This window comes from Setaria italica, chromosome III, assembly GCF_000263155.2.
Source record: "Setaria italica strain Yugu1 chromosome III, Setaria_italica_v2.0, whole genome shotgun sequence".
In the NCBI taxonomy this organism is placed as follows: Eukaryota; Viridiplantae; Streptophyta; class Magnoliopsida; order Poales; family Poaceae; genus Setaria; species Setaria italica.
In genome coordinates this window covers 15579432-15595936 of record NC_028452.1, presented here as the reverse complement: position 1 = coordinate 15595936, position 16505 = coordinate 15579432, and the positions used below count along the sequence as shown (strand labels likewise).

The following is a 16505-nucleotide window of genomic DNA, read 5'->3' as shown; positions in this document are numbered from 1 at the left end:
CATTTTCTTTTCTACCATAATTTGCAATCTAGTAATTATATTTGCATGAAAAAAATAAAAAAACAACCGCTCGGGCTCAGGGAGAGGAAGAGGTGTGATGGCTCGGGGGAAAGGAAGAGGCACGGGGGCCTCGGGGAGGACCGGCGGCAGCGCAGCCTCAGGGAGGAGTGGCAGCACTTGGGGAGGAGGGGTCGTGCCGCCACTCGGGAGGAGCGACCGCGCGGCATCACGGAGCGGCAGTGCGGCCTCGAAGAGGAGTTGCAGCGCTCGAGGAGGAGGCGGTGCGGCGGCTCTTGGTGGCCGTGGTGACATTGGGGAGGAGGGAGGCGCGGCGGTATTGGGCGTCGGAAAGGTGGCTCAGCAGCGTTAGGGAGGAGTAGAGGGGTAGGGCTAGTGGCACGAGTTCATGGGTCAGGAGAGGGCCGGCGATGGAAAGGAAGAAGGCATGCTGGCGGTGGCGATGGGGGTGCGCTCGGGAATGGGAGGGTTGGAGACAAAGGGACGCAATGGGCCAGCGGTGCTCGGGGGGACGGAGGTGTGGCCGGTGGCGGCGGAAAGGAAGGGCCCGGCGGTGCTACGGCGCAGCGGAGGGGTCGGGGCCGGCGGCGCTCGGAGATGGGGCAAGAGGGGACCGGCGGCGCTCGAAGACGGACTGGCACCACTCGGTGGGATTGGAGGAGGCGAGGCTGGCGGAGGGAGGCGCGGCGGTGCTAGGAGACGGGCCGGTGCAGCTCGGTGGGAGCGGCGGGGTGGGTCCGGCGGAGGGAGACACAACGGCGCTCGGAGATAGGGGGAGGGGGCTGCCGGCGGTGGACAAGCGGCGGCATGGTGAAAATTCCGGCGTGAAATTTTGGCAGCCTGACAGCGTGTTGAGTTTTCATGCCAGGACTCGGGAAAAATTTCACTGCGCTAGGCCTTATAGTGGAGGCCCTCTATGCAGGCGGGCAGTATTACAGCCACCAGCACAGCTCCTCTGTGCTGGCGGGCTGTAATACCACCTGCCAGCACAGATTTTTCACCAAATCTCAAACAATTTGAAATAATTGCCAAATAAGTTCAAAAATATTTGAAATTGTTACACCTGAACATAAATATTTTATAGTGTATGTAAAAATTATATTTTGATAAATAACATAATTTTTTTGACTACTTAGAGCACATGTCACTATAGGTTGAAGCTCCTCTTGAGTTATATGGTTGGTATGAGTTGGATATCCATTTTGGAAGGAGGTACAATTATACTATCTCAAAATTGTGTTATTTATTTATGTCCATGTTGGGGATGTGATAAAGTTATTACATGCCAATTATCATGATTGTTTGGACACATTTACAATTTATAACAACTTATTTAAGTGTAATAATGTAACCCTCTACCACAACTAGCCTAAAGCTAAGCCATTTTGTCCTAAACTAACATAGATAAAAATTCCAACACAAATTTTATCCAATTTCTCATACTGATTGTATCTCAATGTCCATTGCACATAATCACCATATAACTTATAAGGTGTTTCAACCTATAGTCACATGTGAACTAACTACTCAACACGTTTATGTTATGTATGAAAATATAATTTTTACATGCACTATAAAATATTTATGTTCAGGTGTAGAAGTTTCAAACATTTTCTAAACTCATTTAGCAAGTATTTAAAATCTTTAAAATTTGGTAAAAAGTTTTTGTTGGCGGGTGCTTACTGACACCCGCCAGCACACAGGAGCTGTGCTGGCGGGCTTCACTAGCACCCGCCAGCATAAAGGGTAGCGCCTGCCAGCATAGAGGCCTCCACTATAAGACCCGAGAGGCCTCGAAAATTTCTAAGTCCTGACGGAGAACTGCAAGCACACACCGTCAGCTGCCCAATTTTCACCCCACCGCCGCGCCTTGCGGACACCACCAGGCCACCTCCTCCTCGACTCCGTCGCAGTCTCCCCGAGCACCGCTGCTGGCCCCTCCCCGTTCGCCGTCGCGCCACCTCCTCCTCGACTTGTTGTGGCCTCCTCGAGCGCCACCGCCACGGGCCCTCCTCCCTGTCCGCAACGCGCTACCGCCGGGCAGCCTCCTTCCCAACTCCGTCGCCTCCTCCCCGAGCCCCAGCCGGTTGTTTTTTTCTATTTTTTTTATTTTGTTCAAGTAAATTAATTAAGAAGAATTGTGACCTTTTTTCATTTTGATTCCACGCAATTGCAACATGATAAAAAATATGTTATGATTAGTTTATATGCAGATCACACTATTTTTTTAGATAGAGATTGTGTTAGAAAATAAAAATTGTTACCTTTTTCTATTTTTATTCCATGCAATTGCAATATGATAATAAATATATTATGATTAGTTATAAAAATATTCATGAGATCTAAACCAACAATTGTAAATTTCTTCCATTATTTCGGATAATCTTTTATTCTAAGCATTTCGTGAATTAATCAATTTTTGATGTAATTATCATTGAAGTTGATGTTTGTGGAACCACCTATATCTTATTACAATTTTATTTGGATAGTTTGGGCTAACTATGGCAAGTGGAAGTTCTTTTTCCCGTGGTGGTCGCCGCCATGGTGGTGATGGCCGTGGAGGTGGCATGGGATAGTACATATTCGAGGACCCTCCCGCTAGTCGTCTAGGACTTCACTTCCCTCATGACGCCATTGACTTGCCACCAGGCGATCGAAGGAGCGGATCAGTTCCCAACATAGTAATATTCTTCCTTCTTTTAATTGATTTTTTTACTACATATGAATAAATTCTAAATTTACTTACATACAATGTAGCTTATCAACCCTATTAGATGGCTCAAAGATGTTGTCGAAGCTATAGGTGGTACTTCTCCTGTAGTGCAAACCAAGGTTGTTGGTGAACCTCATTTTAAAAGAGTACATATCTCTTTTCTAGTACCTGTTTAAGATATAGATTTCACCTTGATGTCACTAGGAGAGGCCATCCCGATGGTTTCAATTGCCGCATGGAGTCAAATAGCACCAAATAGGGTAACTTTTGAGAGGACCGTTGTGGAGGCCTGCCTAGAGTAGCTTAAGGATCATCGGTACTTTATGCCAGACTTGTCATATTTTCGAATAAAGCAGCTCAAGGAGGGAGAAGGCAATGTGATTGTGACTGCTGAGAGACTTTGTCGGCTTAATCAACATGACATGGTATGGAATATTCTTTTATAATTCTTTTAACTTTAGTTATGTTACATCTTTTAACTTTCATCATGTTATTATCATCTTTTAGGATATATTTGGTACTACCATTGTGGAAGTGAGCTTTCGTGCGATTCTGGATCAAGTCTTGGATGTGTTTGATTTGACTTACATGGGTGGAAACCCGATGTTCACCGGAGATTGGATGTTATAGGCTCTCTCACTTTCTATAGGCCACATCAGTTAATGTCTCCATTGTTCGAGATTTATAGTAGTGTATGTGATTGTCCATGTGAAGCGAAGGAGAGTGCACTCATCCGTGCTCTAACTTATCTTGATGAAGTTCTAGGCTGGATGATTGGAGACCTTAACTATGTTCCATATCTAAGGAAGCGAACCGGAGTATGAAATATTAACCTGCATGGTTGTACCCCTACCCTTTTCTTATGGATTTGAAATTGTTCTCTCTAGGACCTTTAAGTATTGATGTATAAACTTGCACTATTATTAGAACTGGTTATATTGTATTGTGGTATGGATGTACCTCTACCCTTTTCTTATGCTGGTGGTCAGTTACAAGATAATAAAGTCTAATCCACATTAATAAAGTCTTACAAGATAATTAATAAGTCTTACAACATAACTAATAAGAAATGCTAAGTTATCCTTTAACGATTCTTCCTTCACAATCACTACGTAACCATGACTTCATGGATTTATCAATGCTTGCTTCAATATGCTTGATTCTTCGTTCATGGTCTTTGAACAGGTTCAATTCCACATACTGATTGTAATCCTCAATGTCCACTACACCTTCAACTCCAAAGATCCTTTGTTTTCTAGAGATGGCAATGTGCTTCTTTGCATTCATAGGGTCGGTTATGTAGAATACCTGTGTGACACACTCAACGAGTACCCATGGGTCATCTTTGTAACCTACATTGGCTAGGTCTACAAGTTCAACCCATAATTTTTATTTGTAAGGCCATTCAGGTGTTTGACCCATTGGCACCGAAAGATGGGGATCCGGATATTCTCTCCATAGTCAAGTTCCTATATTTCCTCTATGAAACCGTAGTAAGTTATGTTCTGTCCGAATGTATTAATCGACTCTATGCAAACACCACTGTTTTGGTACGCCACGCTTTTGATGTCCTTTGCAATGATATAAAATGTGTATCCATTAATTTCATATGCTTGCCATGAGGTAACATTGCTTGTTGGGCCAGACGCCAACCTGGTCAATGTTACTTCATCTGTGAAATTTCCTTCAAATTGCTGCATATGGTCCTTCAACCATGATGGGAAATGGCACTTTTTCTCTTTGATGATCCAATCCTCCGAGCGACCATTACTTTGTCCACGGACCTCATTTAGGTGTTGCTCGATGAAGGGCTCCACTATTGCAAGCTATTGTATAACGCTTGAATGCGCTTTCTCTAATTGCTAGTTGTCCTTGTCGATGAATATTTTCATTCCAATGGTACCTCTCCCAGACAATCTGCCCTCGTGTCGAGATTCCGGTAAACCAATAGCTCTGTTATCTTTTATGTATTCTATGCAGCAATCAACACTCTCTTCTATATGGTAGCTCTCGATCATGCTGCCCTCTGGAAAAGCCTTATTTCTCATGTATCCATTGAGAGTCGACATGAACCGTTTGTATGTCCACATCTGATGGAAGTACATAGGCCCTAGTTCAGTTATTTGCTGGACCATGTCGACCATGAGATGTTCCATGATATCAAAAAAAGGATGGAGGAAGGCACATCTCGAGCTGGGCCTGAGTTTCCGACACAAACAGTTGAAGCCTAGCCAACTCGACACAATTGATCACTTTCTGCGAAATTACGTTGAAGAAGTAACACATCCGTGTGATAACCATCTTTACAAATACTGGTTTAATAGTCTAGATCGCAATAGCAAGAAAAACTATGATAATCATATGTCAATCATGAGAGTTATAGCTGGCAAGCGTCATGTCCTTTGAGATTAGTGACCAGATGTTGGATGAGAATCCAGTCGGGACTTTCAACCCGCGCAAGCACTTGCACATAGCCAATCTCTCATCTGGTGTTAAGTTGTAGCTAGCTAGGAGAAGGTATTGCTTACCATTAGGAAGTTCTTGCGGGTGGAGCTCTAGCCTGATTTGAAGGTCAACCAGATCCTTACGTGATTTTAGTTTGTCCTTTGCCTTTCTTGATAAGCCCAAGAATCCGATGGTGCTATCAAACACATTCTCCTGAAGATGCATCCCATCAATGGCATGGCGCACCACCAGCTCTTGCCAGTATGTTAAATAGTTAAAGAAGATAGACATCTGCTTAAACGGCATGTCTGCGACGTCTGTAGTTTCAGCCTGCTTTCTTCCCATTTTCAAATTATCAGCACCACCTAATGACTTCTTACCAAGTTTGAACTTGACTTTCTCACACATTTCAAATACTGTTTTACCCGTAGCCGGTTTTGGAGCAAAATCATTCTCATTGGTGCCATCGAAAAAGTCCTTCATCCTGCGGTATTGGTGTGTCTTCAAGCGCCTGTGCCATATGAACACTGTCTTCATAGATCCCTTAAGGTACACGTATGATGTAATATCCAAGCAAACTACGCATGTTGTCTTACCTTTTACCTGACCTGTTAGGGAAAATAGGGCAGGTAAATCATTGATGGTAACAAATATAATGGCCCTTAGTGTGAAGTGCTCCTGTCTGTACTTATCCCACATCCCAACCCTATCTTCCTAAAGCTTCTGCATATCTTCCATCAATGGCTCAAGGAAAATATTTATGTCGATGCCAGGTTGCTTTGGGCCTTGTATGAGAATGGTTAGCAAAAGGAACTTTCTCATGTGACATAGCCATAGGGAAGGTTGTATATGGTCATCAGCACTGGCCATGTGTTGTGCGTGCTGCTTCTTTCACCAAACGGATTCATGCCGTATGTACTCAATGCGAACCGTACATTCTTTTTTTTATCTGAAAACTCTAGATGATTGGCATCGAAGGTCCTCCATTGGCGAGCATCGGAAGGATGTCGAAGCTTTCCGCCAGCCTTTACTAGGCGATCAACATGCCAAGTCATAATTTCAGCGGTCTTTGGATTTGAGAACAAACGCTTCAGACGGTCCACCACCGAAAAGTTGCACATCACCAAGGTAGGGACTCTGCACTGAGTCGTCATGTCAGTACCTATACAGGACTCGTTCTCCACTTGAGCACCAGCACTTTTCTTTACACCCTTCTTCCTCTTATTCCCGATGGAGGAACTGGCACAATCCTCACAGAAATCGGCATTACTTTTGTACCAGCTAGCCTCGCAATTTGAACACTTTTCCAATGCTGCGTACTCACCGCGGTACAATATGCAGTGGTTCCTGCACACATGTATTCTTTGCACACACATTTTTAATGAATTGATAATCTTTTTTGCTTCGTATATGTTTTTTGGCACAAAGTTAGGCTTCAGGAGCAACTTGCCCACTAGAGTAAGGAGATCATTGAAACTATTGTCTGACCAGCCGAATTTAGCCTTCAGGATTAGAAGATGAAGGACGAAACGTAACACTGTCCACTCCTTCCCACATCCCTCATATATACGGTCCTTTGCTGCCTTCTTGAGTGTCTCAAAATTCTCTAACCCTTTAGCACTCCCTAGCAACACTTCCAGTTCAATGTGGCGCAACATGTCCTCCATATCAACATCATGTTCCTCATCCACCTGTGGTTCCACACGTGCATCTGTTTGATCACCATTTTGATCTCCACGGTCATAATCATCATCCATCATAACATGATCATTTTCGTTTGCATCATCACCACCCACTTCATCAGAGCCAGTATCGATGTCTGTGTTGTTAAAAGTACCTCCTGCCTCACCATGGTTGGATCAGATTGTGTATCTATTCACAAAACCTCGCTTTATCAAATGCCTCTTGATGACATCAGTATCCTCCCATACAATATTGTTGCTACAGTCAAAATACGGATAATGCATTTGCTTTGTCTTGCAAATGCGAGCATGCTTCTCCGCAGCCTCCACAAACTTTGATACCTCTGCCATGAATATATGCGAATGTCTCTGTATGCCATACATCCATGCTTTATGATCCATCTTTAACAACTTATGACAACAATAATTATATGCTATATTAACTAATTTAATGAGATATGGATCGCAATTCTACAAACTCAATTAAATTATGGATGCAGTAACTAAGTAGAAAGAAATATAATAAAAAATAATTCTATATTACCCTAGATGAAACTCAATTAAACCATGGATGTAATAATTAATAAGTAGAATGAAAAAAATCAAACTTCATTCTATATTACATTAAAATGACAAACATAGCATTGTAATGGTTATAATATGACCATAGAATTTTATTTACAAAAATAATCCATCTCTAGTTATTTTCTGTCTCTTCCCTCCTCCCTCTTCTAGGTCTAGATCTAGATCTAGATGACAACCTAATGAAGCTAGAAATGATGGATAGAAGTTGAAAAAGAAGGTTGAAATAGCACAAACTTACCTTTTATAGCTACCTCCTCCAAAGAAAATAAGAGCAAAACCTTCCCCCTTAGATTTGGTATTTTTGGAGCTTTTCTCGAGCTCCTCTCGAGCAAGCTCCAAATGGAAGGTCGGCTGGGGAAGAAGTTGTTCTCGGCTTTATCTGGGCAGCATTTGCGCTGCCAGGCCACCTAATGCACCCGCTAGCACAGGTGCATCCCATTTGTGCTGGCGGGCACTAGCCCGGCGGCCCCGGTCACCTTTGTGCTGGCGGATACCAATTCTGCCTGCTAGCACGCTAATTTCGACATGCCAGCTCAAATCGTCTCTGGCATAGCGTGTCTAAACAGATTAGGAGGACCTTAAAATAGAGAACAAAATTAAAAAATGTTAGTACAAAGACTACACTCTCTAATTATTGTCGTTTAAATTATTTAAAGAATAATTGCAAATAAATTAAAAAATGAAGTGAAAGGGGAACATTTATATGGAGAACCATGCACCTATTTTGCATTGGAATGCAAATAAAAATTCGTCCTACATTATTGATGGACAAGTTGTTAAGTTTTAGAAACTTTTGGATGGAGAAATTAGGTAACTGTAGAAGATACTATAGGATCCTTTATATAGGGAGGCATGTGTAAAAACTATATTAATCTACGTGCGTTCATGCTCTTCTTCTTCTTCTTTTGTATTTTTGAGTTGATTAGATCACTATGATTCTATACTTCATCGGTTGGACAATCACGAAGATACATATTTTTTTAACAAAACAATTGATAGTAGATGTACAGCAATGTTATCTCGTTAGTACTTAAACAACAATGTCACGAATACCTGGCAACGCATCAGGTTCCAAGCTTAGTTTCACCCATTTTTTATTTAAGTTCTAGGAAGACATCGATTGATTCCAAGCTTTGGTCTGTGTCTACTTGATTAAGCCACCATATATACATACATACATATATATATATATATATATATATATATATATATATATATATATATATATATATATATATATATATATATATATATATATATATATATAACGTCTCTGCCAGGATTTTTCGTACGTCGCCCTAATTTTGCAAAAAAACTCTGATGTTTCATAAAATCAACCCGCAGTCCACATGCTGAATAGATGGGCCTCAGGTGGAAAAAGGAGGGAAGGGAGGGAGTTAAAGAGGAAAAACTTCTCCCGGGCCTTGGCCCCGGCCGCTCAGGCCGCGCGCCCGCCCACCCGCCACGGCCGCTCGCTTCCTCCTCCCTCCGAGCCGCGCCCCGCGCCGGATCCAGATCCGGCGGGAGCAGGGAGGGGCGGCGGGGAGCGAAGGCGGGCGGCGGAGCAGCCTCGCGGCAGCTAGCGGAGCGGGCGGCCGGCGGCCCCCTCCCTACCAGGCACTACTGGGCTACACGCTGTACGCCGAAATGAAGGTGTCCGAGGTGGCCGCGCTCTTCGCCGACCTGGCGGCGCTGCTGGCCGCCAACGCGCTCGACTTCGGGGCCCCCGGCACCGCGCACCGCATCCTGCCCATGGGCCTCTTCGTGCGCGTGCCCGCCCACTGCTCCTGCGCCAACGGCGTCCGCAAGTCCGTCGCGGTCCGCTACGCCGCGCGCCCCGCCGACACGCTCGCCACCGTCGCCGACATCGTCTTCGCGGGGTTCGTCTCCGCCGACCAGATCCGCAACGAGAACGGCCTCGCCTCCATTGACCCGGACTCGCCACTTGACGCTGGGCAGAAGCTCGTTGTCCCGCTGCCCTGCGTCTGCTTCAACTCATCCGACAACAACCTGTCCGCCGTGTACCTCTCCTACGTCGTGCAGGTTGGGGACACCTTGCCCGCCATCGCCTCGAGCTACGAGACCACCGTCACGGATGTCATGAATGTGAATGCCATGGGGAGTCCTGTGGCCGCACCAGACGACATTCTGACGATCCCGTTGCCAGGTACGTTCTCGTGAAATAACCAAATAGGCAACTTGATGGTCTTTACTGAATCTGTTTATTGAAATATTATGATCTAAACAGCAGCAATATGCACTTGATGTTGGAAGGCCATGTAATCTGAATTTACTAGAAATGCTCTCATACGATTCGTACACAATGTGCATCTGGGCTTTGGAAGTTTTCTTAATGGCATTGTCATGACTTAATAGAGTTTTCTTAAGGAAGCTGTTGTTTGTTGCATTGAATAGTTTTGAGCCAAACATTGCGAACAAGCCTACAGGTTGTTCGACCAGAGTATTGTGTTTTGAAGAACTAATTAACGAGTAAAGTAGTACCCTGACATGAGATCGCAAAAGTACCTTGAGTCACTGTTCTTTTATTGGGCATGAATGTGTTAGTTCCTTGTCTATCAATTATGTTGATTATTTTGCTGCAGAGCAAGACCTATTTCCGAAGTCTTTCTCTATTGTAATGAAACAATGTCCAGGAACAATAGAAGTAGCAGACTTACCAGTTACCACAGTGCACATTTCAGTATGATGGAATTCTATCTGCAATTCGATTGTCGAGTGAACGGAAATCAGGTTTCTTAATAGTTGAAGATTTTAGTTATTTCGAACGTATGATTTGGCTCATATGTTAGTCCATTTCCGAAATGAAGGCACAGAATCCTACTGTCATAATTTTTAGAAGCTACCAATTAGTTGGTAAGATAGCATATGTAGCACATTATTCTGAACATTAACATGTTTAGATGTTGTTCAGTCCTTGAGTTTCGGAGATGTGGAGCATGTAAAAAAGCGTAAGCATCACATTGTGGTGAATAAGCAGTTATTCAGTATATGTATATTTTTAAGGACACTTCGTCGTGTTGAACTTATTATGCAATTGCAGACCTTCTTTTTGTTCTTTTCTGAACATAACCCTTCGAACAATTATTCTGATAATGGTGGTTTATTTCTGCATCAGCATGTGCATCTACATTTCCAAAATCTGCTTCAGATCGTGGATTGATTGTAGCAAATGGAACCTATATGCTTACTGCTGGCAACTGTGTGCAGTGCAGCTGTGGACCAGGCAGTCTCAAGTTAGTGGGATTAGTGTTGTCATTCTTTTCAGATGATCTTAGTTGTACTGCTGGATTTAACTTCTACATCATTATGCCTGCTTTCTGTTCTATCAGTTTATATTGCACACCTGCTTGATTATCAGGATCATGCCCAAGCATGCAGTGTCCTAATAGCAATGTGATGCTTGGCAATGTGAGCACCCATCCAACCAGTGCAGGATGCAATGTCTCTTCTTGCAGCTACGGAGGTTTTGTTAACGGAACTATTACTACTTCGTAACAAGCATTTTGCCGAATGTTCATTTTATTCCATTCTTGCTGTGTGTGGCATTTCTGCTTAAATTGCACAATCAGATGGCTGGGATGTCTCTTTTTGGGGTAATAGTGAAAATATCAAGCAAACAATATGGCTGACAGAGTACTGCTTAAATGTGAATGTGATATATTTTCGCTCTTGGATGTTAGAATTGATGCGTTGTAACCAGTAGCCACTAAAAAAACTTCTTAAACTTAAGAAATATTAAATACTGGATATAGTTGTTATGGGGAACCAAAAGGAAAAAAGATATGGCAGTATTTGTGTTGGTATAAAATGTCATTAGTTTGGAAAACACAATTGATCTTTTACCGTAGCTGGAAAACACAATTGATCTTTTACCGTAGCAACGCACGGGCATTTTGCTACTATATATATATAGGGATCTATTTATCTATATATATATATACACACTTTTTTCAATAATAATGCTAGTTTATGTACTAATCATCAGTTGCACGATTCACACCTCCCTGTCAGCTTGTAACAACGATGGCTTTAGTATATTTTACCAAAAAAAGTGAATTCTTTAGTCATTGCAAAATATCTGACAAGATTGTAATGAAAAGTATAGTATACAAAATCTTGTCAGAAAATTCCATGTAGATTTCACAATGACCAAGCTATTAAAAGTTTATGTGCATTTATGCAAAAATAAATCTTTATGCTGATTGGTGGCAAGGGCATCCCAGTTGTATAATCTTGTCAAATCCTTAAATAAGATTGTGAAACCAAATAGACACGTATGACCCAAATCCGTGCCCTTCTCCATTTGGGCTTCAATTCAGTACTAGAATGATAACGTAATACTCATTTCATTCAACAAAATGTCATTCTAGATTTTTCCTAAGTCAAACCATCTTATGTTGGTCAAGTTTTATATGCAAGAGTATTAACATTTATGGCATCAAATATGTGTATTATAAAATATATTTCATGGTGAATCTAATTATGCTTATTTGGTATCATAAATATTTGTATTTTTTTATAAATTTAGTTAAGCTTAAGATTGTCTGACTTCAGACGAATCTAATATCAGCACAGAGAGAGTATATGCAAATCATGCAGATCGCATACCATTGTATTACACCTCTCATCACGTCATAATTTACCTCTTAAATTTAAGAAGCATGATGACTGACAAAACAACAGGATTCACCTCCCTAGCGCATTTCTCACTCAAAATAATGCTACCCTGTTTGTCCTGACCAATACCGATCTGCATGTACAATAATGCATATTTCTATGAAAGCACATCAAGGTAATCGATGTCGTGTCCAATAAATTCATCACCAATAATGTCAAACGAGCTCTCGCCATCCCAAAGCATCCAATCCAAGCACCCGTCGAGAAGAGAATCCCACTCCATCGAGCTCATACGCGTCAGCTCCGGAACCGATGTTGACTGGTCGACGAACTCAGACTCCTCCGGCGAATTGCACAAATCCGGTGTCTTACTGACCACCAGGCCGTCGTCGTCACAGGAAGGCCACGGAGAACCGCTAGGCTTCCCGTCGCTAGAGCTTGAACTGAAGTTAATGACGAACGGCGCCGGCGGCTCGTCGTCGTCACGGCAGCAGGTGTGATCACCGAAGTAGGTGATGAGGAAGACGGAGGGGTCGGCCTCCCACCGCTGCACCTGCCGCCTGGCCGTACAGCCGTGGTCTTCCTTGTATGTGCAGCGGAAGTAGAACCTGTGAGCGATCGATAAGATCAAAAATTCAGCGATGCACATGAACTAAGCTGATCTCTTGCACGCATGATTTTGCATTAAGATCGAGGAGTTTGCTTAGTTAAAATCTTGAAATTAAACAGATCCGCACCTCGGGTACTTGCTGCCGTGGATCTCCTTCTGGCCGTACTTCCTCCAGATGAAACCGTCCTCCATGGTTGCTCTCTTCTCAACTCTTGTTCCCATCTCTCCTCCTCTCATTCTGCAGTATAAGTATACTATGTTAGTGTTCCGGCAATCTGGCTAGCATTGAGCCTGAGGATGAAGTAATCAATCATGATCTAAACTATTGTTCACCTCATCCTTTTGGATGCCCTCGCTGGAGAAGCAGCCGGGGCGCCGTTACCGCGCTCCGGCTTGCGCTTCCTGATACCGCCGGCGGCATCAGCGTCCTCCTCCTCCGTGCCACTGTGGCGCAGCGCAGCGAGCGCGCGGTCGCAGCAGCGGAGGATCTGGTTGGTGAGTTCCTGGAGGCCGTGAGGCGCTGCGCTTGCGCTACCATCCGCCGGCGCTTGCTGGCCGAGGAGCAGGGTCTGCAGAACAGCAGCGGACTCCCTACCCCGGGCAACAAGCTTCAAGGCCGCACAAACTGGAGCAGGAGCACTGGCCATCGCCATCCTTCTCCCCCTGACTCTCTGACCGTACCTGACACCCTCAAATCTGATCCCAGACTCCCAGTCACTGATCTCTTTTTGTCTTGTGCCCAATTCAGGCGTTGAGTCCTGGGGAAAATGAGCCACGGAGGACTATTTATAGAGCCACTGATGATGAGCTAGCCGGCCAGTGTTCACTGTTTAGCTTATCTGCTTGGCATAAACGAAGGGGAAGCAGCGTGGAATTGCGCGGAGGAGGCGACAGTTTAGGGATTATTTAAGCACGAACGTAGTAGTATGTTATTGTTACTGTAATTAACTTACTCTCTACTCGTCACTCTGCGGACCTGACCATGTCGTATTCGCTGTGTTCATGTGCCGCGCTGCCCCCCTCCTATTGGTCTCTCCGCAGAGAAGAGTTGTTTATAGTGTGTAAGAGTGGGTTAGCTAGAGAGATTAATCTAGGGGATCACGCGGGCGACAGTGCTTGTAGTGATTAATTACAGTGTGGTTGGTGGTGAGATTGTGATCGGCACGACCAAGGGGGTGGTGCCACTCGCCAATTGCCAATTGCAGGGTCAACTATTTGTGTCCCTGACGAATGATAAACAGAAGAGGCCCTGCTGACCTTGCGAAATAGAATCAGGTCAGATGATCAAGCATGACCCAAACGTGATCTATATGTGGTGACTTAAAAATTCGATCCCGCGTGGAGTTTGGATACACTCCAGCTTGCAGCTGGGTGTGCACATGCGTTTTGATCCCAAGTCAACTGGCCTGGTGCGTGGGAACTGCATCTATATGTCACCTTTGCAGACGTAAGGATGCTTAGTCATGAAAGGACGGGTGATAGTGGCCTTAATCACTCTCTCTCACTCTTAAAACTTGTGCTGAAATATGCTTCGCACCCTGACTTCCACCAGCGCCTAGAGCTGCCGAGCGACTCCGATCCTAGCTCCGGCGGCCGCCGCTCAAATATGGCAACCTACGAATTGCCCTCGTCCTCCCCTCTGTGCCGTGTACCATGGCCCGGATCTAGACTCACAGGACCCAGGTATGTATGTTGACTTGGGGAGGGGGCCGCCATGGCCGGCTCCATGGTGTGGCTCATTCCGGCTGGTGCTGTGCTCAGGGAGGTCATGGTAGATTACGGCCTTCCCAGCGTCTCCAACGGGTACGGTCGACTTGAATCTGCTTCTATGGCGGATGGATCCGGTGGCTCCCTTTTAGGAGCGACCCAATCTCGATAGGTTAAGGCCAGTGGGGTGTACCACCATAGATCTGCGGGAGGTTGTTGCGTCTCTTATTGTCTTTGGCTATCCCCAAACTTCTGTGTGACTTATCAGAAATTCGGTGCGGCTACGCTAGGCCTATTCAACTCAGGCGGCAGCAACGCTAGCGCTAGCACTAGATGACAGCGCTCACGATGTGAAAGGGTAGGATAGCCTTTGACGAAAGCAATGCCCAATTCTTTGGGCTGATGATAGTGACGTCTTATGGCGCTGCTCACCTTCTTAAAGGCGCCATTGTGCTCCTCCTCTCCCCAAAACTTTGGGGCCTCCAAGTTAAAGTCCTACTTCCCTTCTATCAGACTGGCAGCAGTAGCATTTTCCATGTCGCATCCTACATGTAGACGTTACCTATGGAGGTTGGGTGGCTATATATGTTTCATTCCTCTTCTTCCTCATTGCTCTTCATGAGTGAGGCTAGCATTGATCATTTGGCTGCTATCGTGGTTGGACGAGTGTCTTCCTCTAGCACCTCTTCTTTGTCGACAGAGTCAAATCCATTGGACGCTCCGGTAGTCCGTTGCAACATCCAAAAATAGCATCTGCAACATAGAAAAGAAACATTTGCAACATCAAAAATCAACATTTGCAACATCAAAGAACTTGTAAAAAATTTCTTAGTGATTCGTTGATGATGGAAAAAACCCGTAGCAACATCTATATCATGTTGCGTGTGACATTCAATCTCACATTAGGAAAAATGCAACATCTTAAACTAACTATTGCAACATCATAAAAAATGTTGTGCAACATCCAAAGTAACATACCGAAACATCATGAAAAATAAAACATTCAACATCAAACTGCTGATGCATGAAACATATCATCTCAATCAAATCGTAGATGCAACATTGCAGATCGCAGGTGAAACATCACAAAATCATGTTGCAACATCTCAAAATTGATTGAAAAATCCCCAAATTATGGCTGCAACATCACGAAATCACAACTATAACGTGGTGGGGGAGCACCGGTGTTGTCAAATCGAGCTCATCCATCATCGAATCAAGCTGTCTGATGAAGGAGGTGAAGTTGGCATGCTTGAAGAAGCGACGGAGGAGGCTGACGGCGAGCGCCTGCGAGTCCCACACCACGAAGGTGTTCCCCATGCCGTCGGGCGCCCACGACACCACCGCGTTCGTGGCTGCGAATGGCACCAGCGTCGGCAGCTCCTCCACCGGCCGCGGCAACACCACCACCAAGCCCACCACCGCTGGCACACGTCGTCGTGCGCTGGGAGCCGCCGCTTGGCCTAGGGGCGAGCGGGCATGAGGAGGAGGAAGAGGAGGAGGCCATCTATCTGGCTGCTAGAATGCTGGTGGTGATAAGGATGAGAAGGAGTCGCCGGGCGTAAACTGATGTTTATATTTTGTTTAGGAAGTTTTGGGTCCGTCAATGCTGGTCATGTGGATGGCCTTGTGCCACGTCTCCATTCGGAGTGAGACATCCGGTTAGACGCCCGAGTTACAGCAATACCGTAAAATCAAATGCTAGTTGGTGTTTCCATCATCTCTTCCATTGGCCTTCAAGGCTTCCTCCCCTTGGACGGCACCGGATGGTGGTACGTGGACATGATGTTGCCATCGGCTTCAAGGGAGGTCGTCATGCTCAATCTTCCACCAGATGTGGGTATCTTAAATTGGTGGAGTAGCAACACTCACAATTCGACTGCCGATCAAAAGATCTGAAGCCTGCAAACACAACACCACTTCTCCTCTAGTTATCAACCGTGCGCTGTCCAGTTGATGACCTTTCCATGAAGGCAATCCTTTCCTGCGAATTGAAGAACACAAACAAGAACAAGGAAGAACCTAACTCAATTTGCAGCAAATGATTAAGCACCCAAAGTTGCAATCTCTCAAAACGATGAACGGTGACACTGTTTGATGATAGAAT

The 16505-nt window shown here is 44.7% G+C and overlaps 1 protein-coding gene and 1 pseudogene across 1 annotated transcript; one reads left to right on the top strand and one right to left on the bottom strand.

The window, feature by feature from the left end:
- The first annotated feature begins 506 nt into the window (after window positions 1-506).
- LOC101758235 lies at window positions 507-10959 on the top strand (annotated as a pseudogene).
- Window positions 10960-12047: 1088 nt separating this feature from the next.
- LOC101772113 (probable WRKY transcription factor 70) lies at window positions 12048-13482 on the bottom strand. Its single transcript, XM_004961683.3, has 3 exons — window positions 13025-13482; window positions 12819-12929; window positions 12048-12689 (listed from the first exon to the last, which is right to left on the bottom strand). The coding sequence occupies exons 1-3, from the start codon at window positions 13342-13344 to the stop codon at window positions 12239-12241; spliced, it is 882 nt and encodes a 293-aa protein (XP_004961740.1). The 5' UTR covers window positions 13345-13482; the 3' UTR covers window positions 12048-12238.
- Window positions 13483-16505: the final 3023 nt, after the last annotated feature.

Excerpts from the sequence above, each read along its gene's own strand:
- LOC101772113 (XM_004961683.3), bottom strand. The coding sequence starts at position 13,344 with ATGGCGATGGCCAGTGCTCCTGCTCCAGTTTGTGCGGCCTTGAAGCTT. Across the intron at positions 12,930-13,024 it reads AGGGCATCCAAAAGGATGAG|AATGAGAGGAGGAGAGATGG; the intron begins GTGAACAATAGT and ends CTTATACTGCAG. Across the intron at positions 12,690-12,818 it reads CACGGCAGCAAGTACCCGAG|GTTCTACTTCCGCTGCACAT; the intron begins GTGCGGATCTGT and ends GATCGCTCACAG.